This window comes from Nyctibius grandis, chromosome 14, assembly GCF_013368605.1.
Source record: "Nyctibius grandis isolate bNycGra1 chromosome 14, bNycGra1.pri, whole genome shotgun sequence".
Taxonomy (NCBI): Eukaryota; Metazoa; Chordata; class Aves; order Nyctibiiformes; family Nyctibiidae; genus Nyctibius; species Nyctibius grandis.
Genome location: NC_090671.1, coordinates 15,793,965 through 15,818,873, shown reverse-complemented (window position 1 = coordinate 15,818,873; position 24,909 = coordinate 15,793,965). Strand labels below are relative to the sequence as shown.

The window sequence follows — 24,909 nt, the reverse complement described above, 5'->3', positions numbered from 1 at the left end:
GATCGAGGCCTGGTCTCAGTGCTGTGATAGCTAACACAAAGGTACGAAGGGCCTACTGCTAGTACAAAACCAAAAATACTTACCTAAGGTATGTTTTTTCACTAATCCCAGATAAAACCATTCCACTGCACGTTGTAGGGTTAGCTTTGGAGAGTCTATTAAGGCTTGCCCTGTACTTACCGTTTGCCCTGTGCCTAACGAGACTTTTGTTGGATTTTGACTGCTTCTTACTAATGGATGCTAGAGACAAGCAAGTATGTTAAAAACTACAGCATGATAATTTTTGTATTTTTGGGATGATTTTATTTAGATTCTGCAAGACACTTACTTAAAACTGTTGATCCATATATGCCAAATTTTTCCAAGTGTAATGCAACTATAAATGGAAGTATTTTGCTTTTTTGAACCTGGGTAGCCTTTATTGATCTGGGTAGCCCTGGATTTGGCTGGGGGGACTGCCTTTCAAACATCACAAAAACACTAATTTCACAATCTAACTCCAAATCTTTAATTGCCACCAATGTGTTTATTGCTGACTTTTATTATTTTTTTAACAAATGGGCTGGAAAAATTGATCAAATTGTATAAGAAGAACTGTGAGTTGCTCCAGAAAAAGAAATGCAGAGTGAAGAAATGAGGGTAGACAGCAACAGGAGTCAGCTGTGGTAGCTGTTCTGAATATGCCGTGGTTCTACTTTCTCAGCAAGACCAACTAAGACCTAAGAAATAACTGAAAGTGTATTCAATATACCCTCTCTTTGATCGTTAATTCTGGTGGCGATAGCTCTTTTTTCTTACAGAAAGAAGCCCTGCTCTGCGGCAGCTCTCCAGAGCCTCTGGGGCAGTATTTTCCCTTGTTCTCACACTGCTGTTCTCACTGTCTTGCTCCTGAAATCCCTGACACGCACACGCACGTGCATACGCTGGTTGAATCTCTCTCCTTCTCTCTTCACTCTTTGGTTTTCCCCCAAAAGTCTCAGCCTGCTTTGTGTCTCACAGTCACTTATTGGCCGATTGATCGTTACAGAATTAGCTGATGTTTTGCAGATATCTCCCATTTGGCTTTTGTGCAGCTGGCGTGGGAACGTCCACCTGCAGTTTTTGTATTTGTCGTCAAACTAAACTGAAGCCGGTGGGAAGCCTGACTAAACATGGCCTGCAGATCTTGGCCTTCGATAACCTTTTGTGGTAGTGAAATTGTCAGAAACATAGCAGCCTGAATGCACCTCAAAATAGGGTAAGCGTGGCTTGATGCTCCAGCATGCCTCTCTGACAGTACCACGCTGTTGAGAATAATGCTGTTTCGAATCTCCTGTAAATCCTGAAGAAACATGGGGCACATGCAAAGGTAACACTTAAAAGACTTTTTTTCCAAAATATTCCAAAAAAAGCTTGAATGACAGATTTTTCTTTTCTAATATTCAAAGAGGCAATATTCTGCATGGTAAAAAGACCCATTATCATCAAAGATCTGTGTTCTGGCCTTCAAATGGACATAAAGTTTTGGAAATCCTCTCCTTCAGTTCAGTTACACTCCAAATGTCTGGGTCTGCACCTGTCAAAAATTCTTCAGATCCAACAGTTGCTTGGGTATATTTGTTATATTTTATTGACTGGGTTTGACTGTGTCAGTCAAAGTATACAAAGTACTTCAAAGTGTACATACTTAGCCTGTGTCCTGTGCTCGTTGTTTTTGCTCTGATAGACCCAGCTACATAAACTAGTGTTTATCATATCTGTGGTCTCTGTTTAAATGAAAGATGCAGTCCTCTGCATTATGTTCTGCTGTACTTCTTGAATATTTTTACTTGAATCTTTGCTATATAAAATAGATATTTTAAATATTGCACTTTTTGTGTGTTAGAACAATATTTTGATGTTTATGTCTTCATATTAAAAAAAAAAAAGAAAAGAAAAAGGAATTTTTAATTAACCCCCCCCAAATCTTCCTTTCCCTTGCTGCTGTTTCTAATAACCCCTGTGGGAGGCTGGTTCCAATCTTCACATTCTCTGAGATTTTATGAAACATTTTCCGAGTTCAGTGTTTCTTTGGGGGATGGGGAATGACAATGTCTTAAAGAAAAAACTTTCTAGTATTACAGAATCGCAGCATTGCTGAGGGTGGAGGGGGCGTCCAGAGATCGCCGAGTCCAGCACCCCCTGCTCAAAGCAGGGTCAGCTGGAGCAGGTTGTCTGGGACGCTGTAGCAAGATACCTGAATTATACAGAACAGCTCATTCTTATGATACAATAATAAGAGGTATCTGAACAAATTGAAAGGTGACATATTTAAAATGGATGCAAAGAAATGTTATTTTCAAAGAATCTATTCTCGGTCTGTGGGAGTTGATTATCACAATATATTATTGAAACCATCAGCGTAGCCATGCTTTGAAAGGACTGGAAACTTCCAGATGATGAGAGTATCAGAACTACAAACAAGTTTAGGACGGAGTAGATGGATGAGAAATAAGCTTTCACTTCTGGGGACATGAGTTACTCATTAGGGCAAAATTTTTGGAGGAGGGGGGAGAAGGTTAACTTGTACCTACAGATTTCTCTTTCCTGTGCCATTCTCAGAAGCATCCGTTGCAGACGGCTACTGGCAGGGACTAGCCTGGGTGGAGCACTGGTCTTACCCATGACTTGAGTTCCTAATTGTGCGTTTCAGTCTGTGCTGGGATGAAAACATTAAATATTTGTGAGGTCAGGAGTAAACACGTCATTTGTTATATTAAGATGTGGTGGCTGAGATGCACTTTGTCTGAATCGCAGTGACATTTTGTCAGGCTTGTAAGAACCAGGGGTTTCGGTGGAGTACTTTTTTTTCTGAAAACCTGTCTTTTATTCTTTTGCACTGAAATCTGAAGTTGATGTTCTTGACGAATGGCTAGATGGTTTGTTGTTACATCAGTAGAAGGAAGCTGACGCCAAGTACTTCTGGAGCCCAAGGAGCGGTGGGTGCTCGCTCGCCTGCCTGGGGTCTGCCCATCCGGGGTGCCGCAGCCTCGCGCCCGGGGTGCTGCTCCGGCTGCCCCGCACCGTGGGGAAGAAATCTGAAAGACAGAACAGAAAGAAGGGGGGATTTTGAGCCATGAGGCCTTTGGGTATTTGAAATGCAGGAGGGGTTTAGAGATTGTCATGTAACTGCAGGGGAATTCAACAAAATAGCTTGCACGGGTATTTTGTTAAGTGACTCCGGCTGTTAGTCATGTGACCAGTCCTTTAAAAGGAAAAGGGACATTTGCTCGTCCTATTGTACTTGTACTGACTGTGTATCATTACAAATGTACCCTCATGTGCTGTAGCAATCTGTCATAACCTAGAAGTTTCTCAATGAATTGCAAGTAGAGTGCCCACTCTCAGCTGCATGTAAAACTTTTGAGCAAAGAATGTGACTTGACCACGTTAACTTTTTTCATGAATAGGCCTCTTGTTTTTAATTTGATGAGCAAGGAACTTTCCAGTCCTGTCCTCCGGCTTACAATCTGTCTTTAATTTGCAGAAAGATGCATTCCAGTTTTTCGGGCATAAAACTGTTTAACATTTTTTGTTGGCTTTGCTAGAACTTGCTGGGTTACGTTCTCTTGAGATTCGTGCATTTGTTTCTATCTTTTAAGCTCGCAGAATCACAGTATAGTTGAAGTTGGATAGGACTTCTGGAGATCATGTAGTGCAGCCCCCATTGCTGACAGCAGGGTCAGCTAGAGCAGGTTGTCCAGGATATTGTCTAGTTGGGTTTTGAGTATCTCCAAGGATGGAGACTCCACAACCTCTCCTGGCAACCTGTTCCACTGCTTGACCACCCTCACCAGAAAGCTTTTTGTTATGTTTAAATGAATTTTCTTGTATTGCAATTTGTGCCCATTGCCTCTTGTCCATTCACCGGATACCGCTGAGAAGAGCCTGGTTCTGTCCTTTTGTTGTCCCCCATCAGGCATTCATACGTGTTAGTAAGATGCCACCCCACCGAAACCTTCCCTTCTCCAGGTTAAACAACTGAAGGGGTGTCAGCCTCTGCTCGTGTGACTGATGCTCCAATCCCTTAATCATCTTAGTGACCTTTTGCTTGACTTGGTCCAGTCTGTCCCTCTCTTTCTTGTATTGGGGTACTGGGGAGCCCACAACTGGTCACAGCACTCCAGATATGTTTTTATCTTATATTCTCATTATATATAGATTTACTTGTTAGGGTTTTTTTAGAATAGAAAGTTTAGAAGAGGGTTTTTTGTTGTTGTTGTTTTCAGTGCCTTCTTCCCATCCCTTCCCTTTTCTCCTCTTTGAATAATTTTTTTTTTTTTTTTTCTGAAAGAGTCAAGCTGGACCATGTATCAAAGTAAGCATCACTGATCCCGTGGCAGAAGAATGCTCTGTATCTTTGTCTATTGTATTAAGACACTTTTACTTACTTTTTTTTTTCTTTCTTTCTTTTTGGTCCCTGTTGGAGTGGATCTCCTAACGGAGTGGGTTTTTTATTGTGATTAAGGGACTGCAGTTGTCTCAGCTTTCTGCACCCTCCCTCTTTCTTAGTGCTGCTTTCTGGTAATACTCTTGAATATAATGGCAAGTTTGTGTAACCTTTATGGTAGGATATGTACATAATTTTTTCCCTGCATTTCATATAACACATTCTTACTGTCTGTAAAGTGGGTGGGGTAGTTCTGTTCTCATTTTACCAGCTGGGAATAGAGAGAGGGAGAGTATTTATTCTGTTGTTTAGTGGTAACTTGTGTCAGTGCCAAGCCATGTTGTTGCATCCATGTAACATGGTCTTGCTAGCGTGGATCTGAAAGCAGCAAGCACAGCTGTGTGGCTGCAGTGCTGTAACCTGAGCTAACATATCTGCCTTTGAGCATTACCTCACGTTGATGTGGCTGTATTGGTCTTTGTTCTGGACCTAGGATAGCTGGGCACACTTCAAGCAATTTTTCAAAGGTCAGGCAGGGAGTCTGTGAAATATAAAGTCTAAGCCAGGTCCTAGTCACAGGATCATCCTTTCCTCTCTGTTAGGTGTTTTTCTAGTTAGATATTTAAATAGTGAGCATCATGTAGTATTTTGATAGCTTTACAGGGTTAACATTTTTCCCGACACTTAAGTTCACTGGAGAAGTATTCCCTTACCTTCTCTGCACCAGAAGTGATGGTTATGGCATTGCTAGAAGCTGTTGTGCAGATGAGCTGTAGAAGTGCTCCTTTCCCTAAATTCTTAAAATCATAGAGTAGCAGCAGTACAACATTGCGGGGGGAACAGATGGGTGACACTATAGTTATACCATTCTAAATGAAAAAATCTTTTCCCATGTAAAGGTTGTCTTTCTGAGATGAATATACAGGAAATTCTGCTCCTTTCTGAGAAATCAGCTCACTGCATTAGAATTTGAAAAACCTTACAGAGGTACGTGAGTCTCGGCATACAACAAATCAACACAAAATTTCCAAGCATTTACTGTAGGGTTTCATTATTCCTTTCTTCATTTTCTGGAATCTGTTTATATATGGAAGAAAACAACTTAAAATTTTCTTTTATGGAATTGAACTGCAACTTTTCTACTTAGTCTAAATGCTTTAATGTAAATTCTTCTTCTGGGAGGGTGACAGTTTTTTACTCCACAGTTTTTTTCTCACTAGAGCTAGTTATACTACCTTGTAGGAATAGTAAAGTGCTTTTTATTCCTCATATATCTCAATATCCAATGCACAAATGTAGATTTTTTTTTTTTTTTTTTTGCAGGGATCAACTGTGAGAGAGAAATAATTCTGAATTTCAGAAATGAAGCTTGATCTGCAAGGGTGGTAGTTGAGAAAAAGTATCTTGTTACCTGCTCATTGAGAGTCAAACACATAGCCACTGGATATCTTTTTAAGAAATCTGGATTGTCTTTATCTGTTTACACAATACTGAATTTTGTACTCAGTACTTTTAGACTAAAACCTTAGCATGTGGTGGTACCTCTTTTTCTCACCTCCCCAAACCCTGAGGAGTTAGATGCCAGATGGTTTGTTTTTTCAATTTGCTTATTCTTAAAAATTAGTTATTTATTCCTAATTTTTCCTCAGCATACAAGGATTGAGTGTCCTCATCTTGGACATTAATTTCTTTCTTAATATTACCAGAATGGTGACGCTCAGTCTGAAGTTTGGGGATGGTGAAGAATTGTAATGAACAAAGCGCACACGAGAGGGTGCTCTGTGCTCAGCTAGTTCAGCAGCAGGGACTAGGATCTAATTTAAGTTGTATATAGATATTTGCATTTTAAAAATATTTCTAAGAGGTATTTCATTAATTTTTTCCAAAGTCCATGCTGTTCATACGGCTTTTTCTTTTTCTGACATCGAACTGGATATGGCTGGCATGAGAGTGCTAATAAATCAGACTCCCTGAGATTGTAATGTGTATCAGTGATGCACAGCAATGGAAAGGGGAGAGCAGCTATGTCCTATACGTGCTTTCTAGAATGGTTTGCTTTAAAACTTACAGTATATATACACTTCTCTCTTTCTTTGCATTTTTAGTTTGCTGTATTTTTTGTTAACATAGTGTCTGTAAGCACCTTAATTCCCATTTATTGTTCCTTTTGCTACATTTATGTTACTTGCTGCTTTGATTAATCAAATCACAGATGACTGTGCCTCAGGTTTTTTTGGTTCTGTTCTGTAGCAAATAGTCCTATTTTTGTTAGGTGTTTAGCATCCTGGATTTATACCGACTCTCCGAATTTGTGATGTAGTTCTGGCTGCCCAAGGATTAGAATTTGAACAGCACAAGGGAGAGTGTCTTATACATTGTGGATTAAAAGGACTGCAGTGAGGCTTCCTATTTTTTGAGAGCCGCCAATAGGTTCAGTTCAAACTAATGAAAACAGGGAAGAAATTCGTAGCAATTAATATTATTTCTAGAAATCCATTGTTCTCTCAAAGTCACTGCTCTCCATTTGTTTCTGAGGGCTGAGGTCTCAGCCCCTCGTCTGACCTTTTAGAAAACGCAGGTGACATATCCCTTTTGCCACAAGTGTCTTTGTACATCATTTCTCCTTTGCTCCAAAGGGCAAATTATATGGAACAACAGAAATATATTACTAATAGTCTGGCTATTATCCATGAATAGAGAATTTACCCCTGAAGTCTGAAAAAAAAAAAAAAAGTTGAACAATACTTGTTTCTGTCGTATAGTGAATAGATACCCTAGTTTTGATTTTGTGTTCTGAATTTAAGTTAGCTTTTAACTCTTTCCTTCTTCCCTTCACTTTGGAATGTCATTTTCCTCATGGAAGTCAAATAACTGAATTGCTCTAGAAGTTATTAGAAGATCATAAGATCCCAAACATGAAATACAAGATTTGTAAGCTCTTCACTGAAGTTATTTTTATAGTCTCTGATGACTTTTCCAGAAGTTGGCAGTGGTATGCAAACTCCTGTATTGCTTTTTTTCATTCTAAAGCTGTTGAGGAGCCAGCTCATAGAAATAACAGATCATATGAATATTGATGTGTAGGAAGAAGTATAATAAAGGCATCCTTTTTGTTAATGTCCCACTATTTGAGAATATTCTCACCAAACTGTGTATCTGATGATTTTCTTAGTCTTGCATCGAGCGTTGGTAAGAGTCCTGTTCCATATGCTTGATAGGCCTGTAACTGAAAACTATTCCTTTAGTTTTTATTGTGTTAGAACTAATACAGTGAAGTCACGTGTTAGACAGACCTCTGCTCACTTCCCCTAGTGGAAAACCTATTTTTTATTTGGACAAATGTTAAATTTATGGCTTTATGATGCATATTTAATAGACTTCTTCAAAAATGTATACCAAGACCTAGTTTTTCTGGATGCTAACAGAGAGAGAATGTACTTTGATTAAACCTTTGTTAATAGAACCTCATCTCATCTGTGAAGTGGAAAGGAACCTTCTTGAAACACTGCATTAAATACGTACTTGGAGCATTATTTTCCATCTTTTTTCAGAGTGAAAAAGGAGATCTAATTTTTGCCATGGGTTATGTAGTCTGTATTTTACTCATTGTGCCTATCTGCTTGCAGGCTTTTGTCCTTCACAAACAAAGCACAAAGACCAGTGCAAGATCTAGCAGAAAGGGGAACGTGTATTATTATACAAAATATTTGAGCAAGGTGATTTTATGAACCCACATACTCACAAGCACTGAAACACATGTATCCAAGTAGTCTGTCCAGCATCACTTTTGTGTGACAGGGAGGACAAAGGATGCTGGCTGTCTAGTCCTTACTATGTCTCTTGGGTCCCTCTCAATTGGCAGCAATGAACAAGTCTTTGGACAGATCCTTTTACATGCCTTAGAAGTCAATAGCTGTGATGGTGTGGTCCTTCGCTTCAAACTCTTACTTGCTTCATTTTCCATAAATCTTAGGCAAAATTGCTTTTCACTCTCTGGTTTCCATGTTTGTTTGAAATATATGTCTGATTTCCTGGTGGGCTAATAGGAGAAGGACTGGTGAATGTGACGTGCTGCAAATTTGTTGTTATCCTCATGTTGTTAAAGTACAGAGTCTTGAGCTGATAAGTCATCAGTGCTGTGGTCTGGTTAGAGCATAGACCTTGTGGTCATAACATAATACAACACATTCCTCAGTGTTACCACCAGGAAAAGTAACAGAAAATGGTGTTCTTCCTTACTTATCTATGCTATTGTTTTACCCCTTCTTCTGATGTTTCCTCCAAAGCTGTTCTGTATGCGCATTTCTATTCATATCAAATTCTTGCTAATCTTAATATTTTTGTTATGAACCTCTGCAATGAGTGGTTGTAGCCCTATATTTATGTAAAACTGTCGTATAGCATGAAATGCCCAATACGTCTCAGCTTACTGAATATTCTTAACTTCTTTGTTGACCTTGCTTGTGCTGCTGTTTGATGTTTAGCTGAAGTTATGCTGTGTCTTTCAGGTGCTAGAGACAGATCCGAAATGAGGGTCATAAAACAAAGAAGACGACTAACATGACAACTTACTTTGATAGCACACACAGAGCGTGTCTGTTTCAAAAGCAGTCCTTCACGATTATTCTGAGTGCAAGACAGCAGGCCTTTGTATGATCATAGCAAGACCAGGCACATCTAGCAGAGAGATATGTTTAATATCCTGCTGAGAACACAGGAAGCATGACTGTCAATACTGTCATCAGCTCAATCTAAACTCCTCTTTATAGGATTTATTTTGTCATCTCCAATTTTTATTCAGTTTAAAAAGAATAAATAATGTTAATAACATGAACAACTTTTACAGTATAGTATAGGGTGGTCAATGAAGAGTGGAAAAAACTGCCTTCTGTCTCTCTGAATGCTCTGTTCCCTTCAGCTAATAGTGAGTATCAACTCTTCTTCCATAAGAACTGCCACGTGGGATCAGACTGAAGGTCCACGTAATGGAGTTTAAACCGTGGTGGGTATGAGATGTTTAAGGAAACAAGATGTGCGGGGTGAACATTCTCCTAGGAAACTTTTCTACCTGATAGCTCTCAAAGAGATTTAGGGGCTTTCTGACCTAGAGGTTGCATCTGAGCTGTTGTATTTTCATTATCACTGATGGACTTCTCAAGAACTTAATAATTCCTGAGCCCATTTCACAGAATCACAGAATGGTTAGGGTTGGAAGGGACCTCTGGAGATCATCTAGTCCAACCCCCTGCCAAAGCAGATTCACCTAGAGCACGTTGCACAGGGTCATGTCTATTTGTCCTATAGAACCATAACACTTAGTAGAATTTAGTTTCGGAACTTTTCTAAGTGTTGTGTGAAAAAAACTAACTCAAACATGGTTTTATTTCTGTTATCATGGACACGTTCAGGTCTGTTTTGCTGGACAGCTCCCCCGTGAATTGGGCAGAGTATCGGTGGGTCCTGCCTGTGTCACTCAGTTGGACTTTTGGAATAATTCAGGACAGGAATTCTGGACAGATTCTCTTATTTTTATTTTCTTGTTCTTGTTTCTCAGATCATAATTCAGTCTTCATTGGTCTAAAATAAAAAATAATGGTCCTCCTTTGCTTTTCTTTTACCAGATGGGTAGGAACTGGAAAACAAACCATCTAATATTAGATTCTGTTGTAAATGTAACCTTGAGCCTCCCTCAGTTATCACCCAGGAATACATGTAAGCTTCTTGATTATCTTTTGTTTTTCATTGTTTGGGCATCTTGCTTTTGCCTCTGATAGTTCTCCTGCAGTGAGCCGTAGTGTTATCAGAGCTTTGTAGTCACTACTAGCAATTTATTTTAATGACAGTTTCCCTGAATCCTCTCCCATGCCTTTAGAGATATGTGTCAAGCTTCAAGGCCTCTTACTCATTTAAATCTTTGCTAGGAACATGGACTAGTAGTTTCACTCTGGAGAATTCAGATGTGCTACACGCTCATGTTTATTTTACGTCTATACATTTTGTTAGGTTACCATTGTTACCAGTGTGTTCAAGGAAATCACTTTTTATCATGAGTACGGTGGATATGAAATGCTTGCAACTGTATTTCAGGGAGTGAATTTTTCATGATTATAGCCCACGGGTACTAAATAAAAAATGTCAGCTTCTTGGATTTGGTTGCACTATAAACGTGTGCCTAGAAATAATGGATTCTGTGGCTTTTTGGGAAAGGACAACTATAGCACTGAGCTCTCCTAGGTTTAAAAGCAGAAAATATGTGCACTTAACTGCAGAGGGAAATGTTTGGTATTGCAACGTACAATCATTAAGGCTTTGGAAAGCTATAACGGAATAGGGAATGCAGCAGAAAAGGAATGTGAATAAGAGGAGTGTGTATAGTAAACATAGCTTTTTAAAAAGCGTAAATTAATGTTCCAGAGAATAAAAAAGAAATCCGTTGCCTGTATGATTTCCTGCCCTCCCATATTTGTTCTGCTTTGTCTCACACTTGGGCTACACTGAAGAATGATACTGATTCTCAAGTCTGCATAGAGAGGAGTAGTAAGCATCGGGGCTATTAATGATCCAAACCAGCAACTCGGTTCTGGCTCAGAAACATCCATTGTCTCCTATGCTGTCACACAATCTCTCCTCCTAAATACATCTTGGCTTTTTTTTTTTTTCTTTTTCCTCCTGTCTCCCCACACAAAATTGTGCTTCAACTAGACAAAAAATTCACTGAAAAGTGATTTTTATTGTTGGTAATTTAGAGTGCTCAGTACTATTAAGTACAGTGATAAATCATTTCTGGAGCTATAAATATTTTTATGCATTTGTAAATATGTTGCGCATTGTGTTGTTTTTGGTGCTTAATAAAATAGGGAAATTTAAAATTTCTCTGAAAATAACCATCTGTATTTCACTAATTAAAAATTTACTGTAGCTTCTGTGAATTCATGTTTTATAAAATCACACTGTAGAACAGAAAGAAGCAACTTGAATGTAGCAGATCTACAATCTTCGTTCTATTAATCTGAGAAATGAAGACAGTTTTTCCACTAAGGTAAGTGTGGCGAGCTAGCTGGTCTTTCAAATACTGAGGCCTCTGAAGGGGCTTTTATGTTCATTTAGCTTAATCTTTTGCATTTTATCAAGTAAAGATGAAGAAGGTGGTGTTTATGTTTTACTTTAGGTGCCTCTGAGAATGTCTACATATTGCTACAAACCCCCAAAATCCTAACAGTACAACAGACAGAAAGTTTGTTACCTAATTTTTTTCCCTTACTTTGGTGAACATTCCAGTCCCTCAATGTCTGAACGAAACCCCAGACCCTTCAGCTGAATCGACAAAAATTATAATTGGGAACCAGTATGCTTGTTAGGTCTAGTGTCTTCTTTTGGAAGCAACTATTGAAGTGAACAGCAGCACTGTTCAAATAGTCACAGCTCAAATATTGTGTAGCCTTCAGGTTTGGTCTAAGAATGTATTTGAGAAACTTGCTCCAAAGATGAGGTGGCAATAATAAAGATGGAAAAACACATACCCTTTGTGATCAAGAGGTACAAGGACTTTATTGCTGGCAATACACAGGAACCGGGCATGAGAAAGTTTTGTTAGTCTTGGAATATTTCCCAACTGCTAAATATCTAAAAACATTTGAACAATATCTAACAGGTTTTTATTTTACTTGAAAACAAACACAGGATATGTATGTTTCTCTAGTAAGGTAGAGAAAGCTAAATTTGCAGTCAAGAATTTGAGCAGATGTTCAAAACAACTGGCTTTTTAGAACTGAAGCACCCCCAATCACTTGCACCAACAAAAGTTGTTTTGTTTTTTATTCCCCCCTCACAAAAATTAACCATCTGCTCATTAGATGTGTTACAAATGGAAGAGCTGAAATGGAGCTGGTGAGGCTTGCAGCTTTTTGGCAGATGCTGGGAGACGTAAGTAGGGTTTAGTAGTACTTTTCAATAATAAGTGGTATAGACAGGCCTATATCAGAAATAACTTAACCATGTGAGAACTATTCACATTCCAACGATGCCTATATTGCACGCAGAGCAAGTTTAATAGCCAGCAAGGAGGCCTCTACCACATGTTGCAGGCATGTTAAATACTGAAAACCATTGGAAGACTATTACGAAATGTCTGTCGTTCACACCAATATGAAACTCAATCCTCCACAAACTTCAAGTCTATATTCCACGCTTATGCCAATGTAGAATCACAGAATCATAGAATGGTTTGGGTTGGAAGGAACCTCTAAAGACCATCTAGTCTAAACGTACTACCAAAAGTAAATGTGTAGTGTAGGTGCTTTGCATCATGGGTCAGTAAGTCAGTCATGGGCTGTTAGGTCCTTTGATCTTGGTATATGTCTGCCTTTCTTTAAAAGGTTTTGAAAGATTTAGTTATGACTGAACACAAACATTTTTCAGAGAATAGCATTATTTTTCTTCTGATTTACCCTACAAGGTAAAACCTATTTTCTTAAGTGCACTAGAGAGCTTCCTTGCTGCTGAGACAATGATAAGTAATGAGTATCACACAAGGTCTCATCTCCAGAGAACAACGAATCTGTACTGCATGGCCTACTATTACCTATAGCAAAGAAAAACAAATACAGTTTTTTGGGGGAAATACAGATTTTCCAGTTTTCAGCTTGTTAAGGAGTTAAAAACCCACTGTGAGTAAAGGGAAAAAGGCGTGTTCTGTTCAGAGAAGTTATGGCCTTGTGCAAACAGAAAATGTTTACAGGCAGGATAAAATACAAGCAATTTAGGAATGATTTGAAAACTGTTTTCAAGTAGATGTGAAGTAGAATGGGTGTGAGTAGGAGAGAACACAGCACAAGAGATGAAGCATTAAATAAGGTTTTGCAAGGGGAAAACCTTTTGGGTTGGAAGTTAGCCCTTTTCCCCATGGGGACTCTGAGGCTCTGTTTTGGTGGTCTGTACGGTAGAGACTGAGCTTTGGCAGGCTGAAGGGTGCATGATGTCACTGGATGCATAACATATGCACGGAGAGCTAGTAAACGCTGTTCACACTGCAGCGCGCTGCCAGATGTGTGTGCTGGAACGCACCTCGAGAAATGGAAAAACCGTCTTTGTAAAGATACTAAGAAATAAGAATGCTCTGTACTGAGCCTGCTCTCAGCCACAGTATCTGCCGAGTACAAATACGCTCTGTGGGGTTCCTCACTCCTAAACCACAGGTTTCTGCTCTCAGGAGCAGTCTGTCTAGAAGGCCTTATTCAGCATTTTTCTGTTGTTCAGAGATGAGCTCTTAGAAGCTCCTATTTTATCTGCACAACATATCCAGAGCTTCTTAGTATGAATTATTTGGAGCAGATGAGAATCAAAGGAATCCATTCACTCCGGTTTCCACTTTTCTTTTACTTCCTATTACCAACGGTCACGCCATCATTACAGGAGAGGCTTCTGGTGGCAGCCACTGTTCTCTTTACTGATGCACAGCTCTCTACAGGTTAACGTGCTTCCAGGGATTATTTGAATCTCTTACTCAACAGTGCTTCACATGCAATAAAACCAAAGGTGGGTTTATGTTTTTCTGTACTTTAGGGTGAAAATACAATTTCATTCTAAATTTTGAGGTCAACTAAGAATATTGGTATTCAGTCCAGTTTATGTTACCTGGTCATCGATATACAGGGAGTTAAATTTAGCTTTGCTTCTCCTTCCTTTTGCACAGGCTCGGAGAGTTTAAAGGGAGGAGGGGAGCTGCTGGAAGGCAGCAACAGGAGAACACCAACAGAAAGTCAGGAATTCCTTATCCAAATGGGACAGCAGTTCAAGCTTGAGATATTTTTTTTCTGTTTTGTATATTTGTGCCATTTTTTATGTTTACTGATGATTTTTCCTGCTAAAAGGATTATTGCTAACTAACAGTATTGTAATCTTGCTGATCTATATACAAGATGACAAACAAGTCTCCTATAATAGTTACACAGATAAATTGCCGCTCTGGACTCTTTGGAACTGTGCCGATTTTGAAAGGTCTCTTTAAGGTATACTCTGATTATTGCCTCTGAGGAATGTGAGATCTGTGACTTGCTGGGAGACTCATATTTTATACTCGTTGAGTAGAAATTGTTCTTATTCTGAGTTTGGAGACCGTGCACCCCAAAAGGGATATGCTTCTTTCCGCCTGGGATGCCTCAGCATTTCTGCCATGCGAATAATACCTAGTGGCAGACAGAGACTGTGTCAGCAGTATGCGTTGGTGCTTCTCGAGCTTGATAACTGAGGAGGCAAATAATGTTCTGTGCCATTTTAATAAGGAAGAGCACAGTCCTGTAAATATCACTGTGCTTTGATAGATACGATAAATGCTCCCAGACTTCAGACTCCAAGGCATAAACTTTTTAACAAGTGGCATCAGAAAGGAGTTTTCTTCCTCATGTACAAGATACACGATTTGCCATATCCTTCATTCTGTAGAAGGAAGATCTCCAAGAGGTATGTTTCCAGACTGGTTGGGCTGATTTTGTCTGTTATGTCAGAAGGATCAAGACCAAGCAAACTAAATGACTGATTTAATAGGCCAGGCTATCAGATTTAGGGAACAACTTGTCTAATCTGGTATGTGGTTCCTGTAGCAGCTCAGTTCAGTCCAGCAACAAAACTCCCCTTTTTTTTTTTAATTGAGGCCCCAATGATTGTTGTAAAACTGTTTTAGGACTTTAAAGTTATGCTTGTTAGGTCTAAGCCTTTACACAGGTTAATTAGAAGGGATTTTTAACCAGAAGGATAATAGTAAGCTTCTCTTAAATGTAAGTATGAGCTTATTGGCAGCACTTCACCTAAATTACGATACTTACAGAGTGGTGATTGGGTAGCGATGTGGAAAGCTTACAGTCCCTCCGTTCCTGAAAGCCTGGTATGTTGTCACGTAGAACAGAGTAAAAGCCTGTGACCAGGCAGAGAGAAGATATCAAACTAATTTGTCTCTCTCTTCTGTCGCTTGTATAGGCAGCACATAAAGAAGGCATCATATGTAACAGTGAAATTCAAGATCTACAGGGCCTTTTCCATCTCTCCTAGATCTTAATAGTTCACAAAGTTTTTAGTTCATTCTTGCCCTTTCTTATTTTTACTTATATTAGTCAAGTAATTCCTTCCCATATTTGCTCTTTTAGTATTTCTGACACACATGCAATGCCTGCTGCAGAGCTATTGCATATCAGGTTAAAGATACCCGCCACAATCTTTTTTCCATATACAATTCCTTCATTACATTTTCAGTTCTAATTGCGTTTTCTGTGCTGCTTCTGGATTATCAATAACTTGCCGGTGAGGTGTTCAGAAATAAGTGCAATAAGAGAGGAATAGCGAAGCTGCCTTACAGCCAGAATAAAATGCTATCATGACCATCCTATCCATGATAGAATCTATGCAGTAAAAGACTAAAATGGTTTGTTTTGCAGCCATGCTGCGTTCATCCATAGGACTGGTTAACTTTCGGTTATCATTCTTACCTCTCTTTCAGTTCCCGGTTGCTCTGCAGTTGGTTCTGCCATTGAATATCAAGGTTTAATTGGTTTGCGTTAGCAGAATTTTTGATGCTAAACTGCTGATGAACAATGAAAAATTGCTAGTTGCTTGGGGGAATGGAGGTGCTGGTCTGTTCAGATAGCATTTGCATGAGAGAAAATGCATCTTTAATTGGCATTAAGCAGTTCTGGCTGATAGTCCCAGCGGGCTGAGAGTCAAAGCAGAGGTCATACATGAAATGGCTCGTGGAGCCTGGGCGTTGAATTCTGCGGTGGACACAAGTAGTCCTTATTCTGAGGATTTTAGACACGTCAGCAATGATGTTATGGGGAAGAATAGAACATTATTCTGCCTGCTCTGTGCATGTGCAAAGAGCCCCTGTTTCAGGGGTATCCACTGATAATCTCACTTTTTTAAATGGCAAAATCTGTGCTGGAGAAAAGGGAAGGTAAAATGAGTGCAGGTGACTCTTCAAGAGAGTTTGTGCTTTTGGGTCTGCTGTGGGATCACCCCTTGTAATGAAACTTTAGTAAGAAAAGAGGCTAATTGCCACAATAGATTATGGATTAAACTTCTGTTTACATAATCTTTTTATTGGATGGTTTAATTTTTTTCTTTAAAAAGTATTTAAAATTAATCTTTTATCATCAGTAAGCACTTACGTAGATGCAGATTGAATATTTTCTTATTTTTGGTTCTTACAAATAGCTCACCCCTCACCTTTCCTGTAACGCTTGGATGGAAATTGCTGCATGGTTGACTCCTTCTGTTTCTCTGTGTAGAAAAATGTTAGAATGTTCTCTATGTAGAAAATTATGTGTTGGATGCTTGAACACGTGAAGTTAAATGAAGCAGCTATGTTCTGTATTTTTAGGCTGGAGCCAACAGCTGTCCTAGTTATTCTTAAATACTCTCACAACTTCATGCTGAAAAATGTCACTGCAAGTCAGGTTCTGAATAAGTGTTTTGTCATGTAGTAGTGTACCGGCCTCTGCATTGTAGAACAAAGCTGACTGAGACTTGCCTTGGTCACTGGGGTGTTCTTAAGTTCTTATTTTGATGAGCTCTCCTGAGCTTACTGTCCAAACTAGTGAAGCTAAATATAACTGTATCAGAAACTCTTCATCATGGTGGTGAAGAGTGCTAGACTACATCTACATCTACTCATCTCATAGAGATACCCCCTTTTTGAAAGAATAGGCTCTCTGAGAGCTGAGGGTGTGCTGCACCCCATAGGATTGGGCATGTCTGCTCACTGTGGACAGACTGGGAAAAGATCTGGGCTGACAGTAGTGTCAGTAATGAGGACAATATAAGTTAAACCTCCATCTGGATATGCTTCTCCAACAGCAAGTTGGACTAGATCATTGTTGTAGGTCCCTTCCAACTGGAACTGTTCTATTCTATTCTAAGAATCTTCGGTGTAACTCCTCAGAGAGTCCAAATTGTCCCTGCTCCAATGACTTCAGTGATGCTGTATAGTTTTACAGCACCTCAGGTTTATTTCCCACTTCTAAAAGGGTTATCTCCGACTTGGCAACGACACGTTACTCTTCACATTAACTGTAGCCTAAAGAAAGAGCTGCTCTTAGAACATCTTTCTGAAGATTTGTCTGGGGTTTTTTTTTTGAGAGCTTGTTGCCTGTGTATCTGTAGACCCTTTGCCATGGTACAGAAGTTCAGTTTACTCCTTTCTTCTGTTCTCGTAATGGTGTAACAGTGAAAAGGGCTGCTGTGTAGCTTCAGCACACTGTGGTTTGGGGAAAAGATGATACTGCATATGGATGAATTGTGTCACAGCTCTTATTCGTACACTCCCAACTGAATATGTGAACAGACACAAACGAAATTCCTGTTCCACATTTTACAAGAAAGTTCAGCAGTAGAACTGTCTATCATTGTAAATCAGTAAGAGAAGACTCCTTAGAGAGTTATAAGTGCTGTTTCTGACTGTTACAGGATCTTTTGTTTAGTATCTCAGGGCTCAGGAGTAGGATAGTTGGTGTAACATACCTACATTTCCACTGTGTGGAAGAGAAATTTTGAATAGAAAAAACAGATCTTTTACAATACAATAGTTTTATTGTATAGTGCTTTCAGAGGAAGCTAAAAAAGAATTTTAAATTCAACCTTGCATTTCTTTAAATTTAGAAAGTATATTCTGTGTCCTGAAAAGCAGGACAACTTTAATATGCAGAGTATGTCACAAAACTCTTAACTTCCTCCCCTCATTTCCTCTTCCAAAGAAACCTGTGAGCTCCAGAAAAGGTATTTATTACAGCAGTTTGTGTTTTTTTCTTTTTTCATAAGTACTGTAGATTTCTGATGGGCAGATTGTCTTAAGGAAGAATCACCTCCACTTAGCACCGCTTGACTTTGCTTCTTGGGGCTCTTGGCAAATGAGATGATTCATCTCATTATGCAGCTAGTTACGTTTCTTACATGAAATTAATTAACAGTTTGTCTTTCTCCCCCACTTCTGTTTTTGTGACTAGTCTCTTTAAACTGCCGCTTTACTGTCCTTCCTAGCTTTTCATACTTCATAAACTTTTTAAAAGCTTGCTCTGTTCTGAAACACTGATAAGTAAACACGATATTATTCTGTTTTGCAGTGTTGCTTCTTTTTGTATAATTACCTGTGTCTCACTTAGTAACGTGACAAGATTCAATATTTGGGATTATATGCTGGCAGTTCGACTCATTTAATTTATTTTATCTTTCAGTTTCTTCAAGTCATTTTCAGGTGTGTCCGCAGTGCGCCTCTCTGGGAGCAGTGTCTGTGTGAGAACGTGATTTCAAACAGTCATTGAAAGTTTTCACATTTAGAATGCTGCTGGGGCTTGGGAAGTTCTTCTGATTCTTCTAGTATATTGATGGATCTGTTTCCACAGTGCTGGTGTGGGTCGGGGCAATCCCAAGCACAAATACAGGCTGGGTGGAGGGTGGATTGAGAGCAGCCCTGAGGAGAAGGACTTGGGGGTGATGGTTGATGAGAAGCTCACCATGAGCCGGCAACGCGCGCTGGCAGCCCAGAGCCAACCGTATCCCGGGCTGCATCCCCAGCAGCGTGGCCAGCAGGGCGAGGGAGGGGATTCTGCCCCTTTACTCCGCTCTCGTGGGACCCCACGTGGAGCACTGTGTTCAGCTCTGGGGCCCCCAACTGAAGAAGGACACGGGGCTGTTGGAGCGAGTCCAGAGCAGGCCACGGAGATGCTCCGAGGGCTGGAGCCCCTCTGCTCTGGAGACAGGCTGAGAGAGCTGGGGCTGTTCAGCCTGGAGAAGAGAAGGCTCCGGGGAGACCTTCTAGCACCTTCCAGTGTCTGAAGGGGCTACAGGAAAGCTGGAGAGGGGCTTTTTACAAGGACAAGTAGCGACAGGACGAGGGGGAACGGTTTTAAACTGAAAGAGGGGAGATTTAGATTAGATCTGAGGAAGAAATTCTTTGCTGTGAGGGTGGTGAGACCCTGGCCCAGGCTGCCCAGAGAAGCTGTGGCTGCCCCCTCCCTGGCAGTGTTCAAGGGCAGGTTGGATGGGGCTGGGAGCAACCTGGTCTAGTGAAAGGTGTCCCTGCCTGTGGCAGGGGGTTGGAACAACATGATCTTTAAGGTCCCTTCCAACCAAAACCATTCTATGATTCTATGAATTTTATGTTTGATTGGAAGTATTAGGCGTGACCTACTTTCTTGCAAATTTTTTTTAAGTGCTCTTAACACTTGCTATGTATAAATACCCAAAGGGAGGGTGCAGAGAGGACGGAGCCAGGCTGTTTTCAGTGGTGTCCAGGGACAGGACCAGAGGCCGTGGGCACAAACTGAAACACAGGAGGTTTCCTCTGAACATGAGGAAACACTTTGTCACTGCGAGTGTGACCAAGCACTGGCGCAGGTTGCCCAGGGAGGTGGTGGAGTCTCCTTCCTCGGAGACAGCTGAAAGCTGCCTGGACACGGTCCTGGCAGCCGGCTTGGGGTGGCCCTGCTTGAGCAGGGGGCTGGATGAGGTGACCTCCGGAGGTCCCTTCCCACCTCAGCCATCCTGGGATTCTGTGGTTTACTTCCTACAGACAAACTGCAGCCTCCAAGGTTCCCACAAAATGATCCAAGTGCTAAAGGAAAGTATGCTTTTCTGTTTTAGCCATGTCTGTTTTCATTCTTACATTTGTATTTTTCAGTAAAGGGTAATGGCTTAAGCTGCTGGTGGTTAAAAGGCAGGTCCTGCAGAAGGGCTGGAGTTGCTTGGCAACGGGTGGGAGCAGGGAGGGAGGCGAGGGAGGAAGAGCGGCTTCCGAATATATGAACAGCAGCATCCCCTCTGAAATCACTGGCATGTGAAACGGGAGAGTTTCCTCAAAGACCTACAGCATTTGGGAACATTTCTCGGGGATGTGAGGGAACATTGTGAATATTGGAACATGGAAAGAAATTGTGCTTGCCTTTGAATTCTGCTACTTACAGTCAAAAATATTTATTTCTAAATTCCCCGTCCATGAGGACCCCTTCCCCTCTCCGACTGACAGTACTCCCTGTGTATTCCCCAGTCTATTCCCTCATCATGGCTGGAGTAGGGCTCTCATCTGGAATACCAAAGGGTGGCATCGAGAACGATGCAGTGTTTCACCGTGTATTTCCCAAAGGGTGTGAAATGGATGGAGTTTTATCACGGGACTTGGTCCATTAGTTAAAAGAGAACTGCCTAATTTTAGGCCAAAAGCCCCAAATGAGGTAGAAAATAGGGACGTGCACTTGCGTGCCCTTCAAAGATGAGTGTTTTCTGGTGGGTTTGTTTTCCATGTAGGCAAATCTTCGGTGGGAATGCTCGCTGCCTCCTGTGTTTCTGCTTGTCAGTGATACGCGTTACAGAACCATCGAATCACAGTGGTTTGGGTTAGAAGGGACCACTGAAGGTCATCTAGTCAATCCCCCTGGTATTAGGCAAATACCACTCCAAGCCAGATTTGCTTTCTGAAGAAAATACTTACAAATGAGTGCCTGGAAGCCAGGGTGATGAATCACAAGGAGAGGAACGTGCAATGCAGTGTCCTGTGTTCCCTGTGACCGTGTGGAAGAGAGATCTGTGCAAGATCCATTCCCTAAGTCCTAGCTCAGGTATCAGTACTTGGCAGGGGACTCTGTATCACAACAAGATTAGCCCTCATCTTATATTAACTTATTTGATCATTTCATGGTACCACTGAATAATTTGTAACTAGTAACAGGCACCTACAGCCCTGAGATAATTTGGCCTGTGTGACCACCTCCCTCCCTTACCCCTCCAGCTTAATGAAGCCAGTTCCCAGTAATAAATGCTGTAGGTATTTCCTTATCTTCAGTTCATTTCAGTTCTGCATCTCTTTGAACGAAATCGTGCTACAACGCTCTAATTAGTGTTAAGCAACCAGTTTTTCTCAGCTGCTTCTCCTGTCAGAAGTGGTATTTTCCAGATAAGTATGTCCTCATTTTTCAAAGCCCTCTCCTTGGTTTTTCAGCCTGGATTATACCCCTGTGAAAAGAGCTTTTTCTGCTTGACTAAACAAAGTGTTTTCTGAAGTGATTTTCAGTCTTTTGAAGAGAGTCAGCTGCTGAGATGTGAACCCCAGGTAACCTAATAATGAAAATAATCCGTGCTACTGCTATACAGTGTAGAACAATTGATCTTTATTATCAAGAGAACAGGGCCAAATGCTATAGTCCAGTAGCAAAATGCAACAGGAACAAAAGGTAGATGGACCAGAAGACCTACTGTCTTCTTGCCTTTTACTGGGCACTTTCTCTGATGCACGTACTGTGATAATCCTAAGTAAGCCCAGCACCTTTAGTTGAACTTTGTACTTCTCTCTTCCTACATAAGAAAGGAATGGTAGATAGTGTGCCCAGAGCACCTTTAGTGTGGAGACTGGAAGTAAATTTTGATTGTAAGTTGCAGGAGAACTTGCCATGAATTAACGTCTAGAGATGAGTTAGCATTTGCTGATTTCTGGTAATCTAGAGAAGTGAGGTTCTTCTCAGAACTCCAGGATACCAATTACTGCACTTTAAGGAAGTTCCCTTCTCCCAGACTAGGAGAATTTTCTGAAATGCTTTCTCCCTTTTGTAGGTCACGCTTGCTTAGCAGCTGCTGTAGCTTAGATCAAGTGTGCTGTATCTGGTCTTTACACAGTTGCAAGGTGCAGGGCTTGTGTTCAGCGTGCTAGTTTGAGGCAGACAAAGCGATAGATGCAGAATCGTTGTAATGAATTGAAAGCTGCTTTAATAAATTCAGAAATAAAAGGGTTTGATTTTATTATGCTTCATGAATTTGCCAAGGGACTTGGCTATTAGGAGCTTGATCTACAGCCCTCTTGCTGTGTTGTGTTGTTAACTGTTAAAATGCTGGCATCTTTCAGACTGCCAGTCCAATGAGTTCACAGGAAAGTGTACGTTGTAAGATCAAGTTGTTACCCTAAGTCTTTATATACCTGCTGAATACTGTCCAGTTTAGGTGCTTGCTAAACTGTAGAATGACACAATAAACTGAATTCTCATATCTCTGAATATTTTCTATGGCTTTGAAAATAGCACCAACTTTTATTTCTTTTTTTCAACAGCAGAAAAAAAATGTTTAAATATAGCAGAAATGCTAATCACTGGAGTAAGAATTAAGATTAGGAGTGAACCAGCGCACTCCCTTTTGTGACAGGTGTATTTGCACAGCTCCTGCTTTGCTTCCTGATAATTATCTTTACTCAGGAAGAATTTGAAAAGCCTCCTCTTGATCATGTCAAAACAACACATTTTGCAATCTGTCTGTGAATTAAATTAAGCTTCTTTCTGACAGCCTCATGGTAAATGGCATTGTCTGATTCTGAGCGTTTATTTTCTTTACTCGACTACTGACTCTGCCATTTACAGAACTCTTCAGAACTGTCAATGCTAGTGTCTTGGTTTCATGGGGATAAAATGTACAGAATCCCTTTTCTGTTCCATGTTGTTTCAGTGTGTGCCCAGCTGTGGCTGGTGATCGAGGCCATCAGCAGCTAAATCCAGGGCAGCTGCCCCAGGCTGCCCCACAGGTGTGTGCTGTGACATTAACGTCAGGATCACTATAAATGGGAAAGCTGCTGGGGGTGGGGGGCTCTTGGCTCTGCTCTCCTCTCTCTCTTTCTCCTTCTCATTCTCATCAATGATTGCCATTCCTGGAGCGACTCAGCACAACTCTGTGGGCTAAGTATAATTTTGTGTGTTTTGTATTAGCATTGATATCGGTTTTCTTATTTTATTAAATCTGTTTAAATTTTAACCCATGAGTCTCCCTCCTTTTCCCAGTTCCCTTTCTCAATCAGGGAAGGGACACTGGGTGGTAGAACAACGGGTTGTTGTTTAGCCCCAGGTGTGGGCTGAAGGGAGGCAATTAGTTTGTAAATTTGTGGAAATCAGTGAGTTTCAGGGCACACTGGCTCTACTGTTGGTATACTAGCAGGGCATAGCTCCATGATACGCTAGCTCTTATGAGTCAAGCCAGATGGAGCTCTTTTTCTGCACCACCACGCCTCTTCTGGTCTGTCCCTACTGCTTTTCAAAGCTTTATTTTTCACTTGCATCTCCTCGGCGATTTGATAGCATGCTGCCCCAAGTACTGTCAGTAATCCAGGTTGAAGGAGTGCGAACGGAAGCACAGAACTGAGAGCAGGTGTTTGGGGGTAGTGCAGGACAAGATGGAACTGCTTCAGGTGGCTTTGATGGTCATTGATCATAGCAAGGAACACTGACTGCACCACTTCACGAACGTAAAACCCAGTTGAATTGTGCTGTGCTCACGTATTAAGGATTTGTAACTCTCCGGAGACTCTGTTCATGTTCTACAGTTGTCTCGGAGCAGTGCCAAGAGCTCGGGCTGCAGCTTTGCCATTGCGGCCTCACCCGCTCCGTGGAGAGGCCCGCGGTGCCCGAGCCGCCCGGCGCTGCCGCTCTCCGCAGCGTTGTTGTTATCAGTTACCAGGCGCAGCGCAACAAACACGCCAACCGCGATAAAAAGCGGAAACCTCACCGATATTCCCGCAATAAACCTCTGGTTCAACTCCCTGAACGAGCACCCGAGCCTGCTCTCGCCCGCAGCCTGTCGCGACAGAGCGGGGGCTCCGGCCCTTCTGCCCGCGCGCCTGGTCTGAACTGCCCCGGTCTGCCCGCCGCCGCCCCCGGGCCCGGCATCCCGCCCGCAGCGGGCGGCGCGGTGCTGCCCCGAGAGGGACAGAGGCCGGCGCGGCGGGGCGGGCGGCACCGGCGTCTGTGCGCGCCGCGGCCGCCTGCTGGCCCGGAGGTCCGCGCGCGCCTCGGCCTGCGGCGGCCCGGGCGGGGCGCGAGGGGCGGGGCGCGGGCGGCGGCAGGACGCGGGGGTCCCGGCGGCGCGGGGGCGGTGCGGCGGGCTCTGCCGGCGCCCGCGCCCCTCTCTGCCTCCGTGCGCGGCGGAGCGGCGGGCGGCGCCGGGCCCCACACTCGGCGCAGGGCGGCCGCGCACGATGCGCCCGGGAGCCGCGGCTCCCCACGGGCCGCGGGCGTGAGCGGTGCTGGCGGAGCGCAGCGGCGGAGCGGGCCGCCGGCGGCTGAGGAGAGCCCCGCTCCCATGGCCCGCGCGGCGGGGCCGGCTCCTCTCCCGCGGGCGCGGCGGGGCGCGGCGCGGGCCCCGCGGCGGGGCCGGGCACCATGACCGCGGGCGGCCGCCGCGCTGCGCTCGCCGCCGGCACCCACGCGCGACCTTGATGCTCCGCGTCCCCGCTCTACAAATATGATGAAATGGCAGCCCCGGAAGAAGGTGGGTGGCGAGGCGGGCAGGGCCCGGGGCAGCCGCGGGCGGAGCGGCGGGGCCGGCCCCCCGTCGCGGTCCCGCTCCCCGTCCCGGGGCCGGCCGCGCCGCGCTCCCTGTCCCTCCCCCGGCGGGTGCCGCCCCGGCCGTCCCAGAGACGTCGCGAACTTTTCGTTTCCCCGCGGCGGTTGTCGCGCCCCGCCGGGCGCCGCGGGGAAGCGGCCGCCGTCCCCTCC

General features: G+C 42.5%; 1 protein-coding gene across 3 annotated transcripts in view; it reads left to right on the top strand.

The window, feature by feature from the left end:
• The window catches only part of TTC28 (tetratricopeptide repeat domain 28), a 127,529-nt gene that overhangs the window by 12,958 nt on the left and 89,662 nt on the right, over positions 1 to 24,909 (top strand). Inside the window, exon 1 of one of the 3 annotated variants that reach the window (XM_068412217.1) lies at positions 24,599 to 24,682. The exons of the other annotated variants lie outside the window; for them this stretch is intronic. Within the exon in view, the coding sequence (XP_068268318.1) occupies positions 24,656 to 24,682 (27 nt within the window). The 5' untranslated portion in view covers positions 24,599 to 24,655. Of the gene's footprint in view, positions 1 to 24,598; positions 24,683 to 24,909 lie in introns of those variants that run through there. 3 annotated transcript variants of the gene reach the window in all.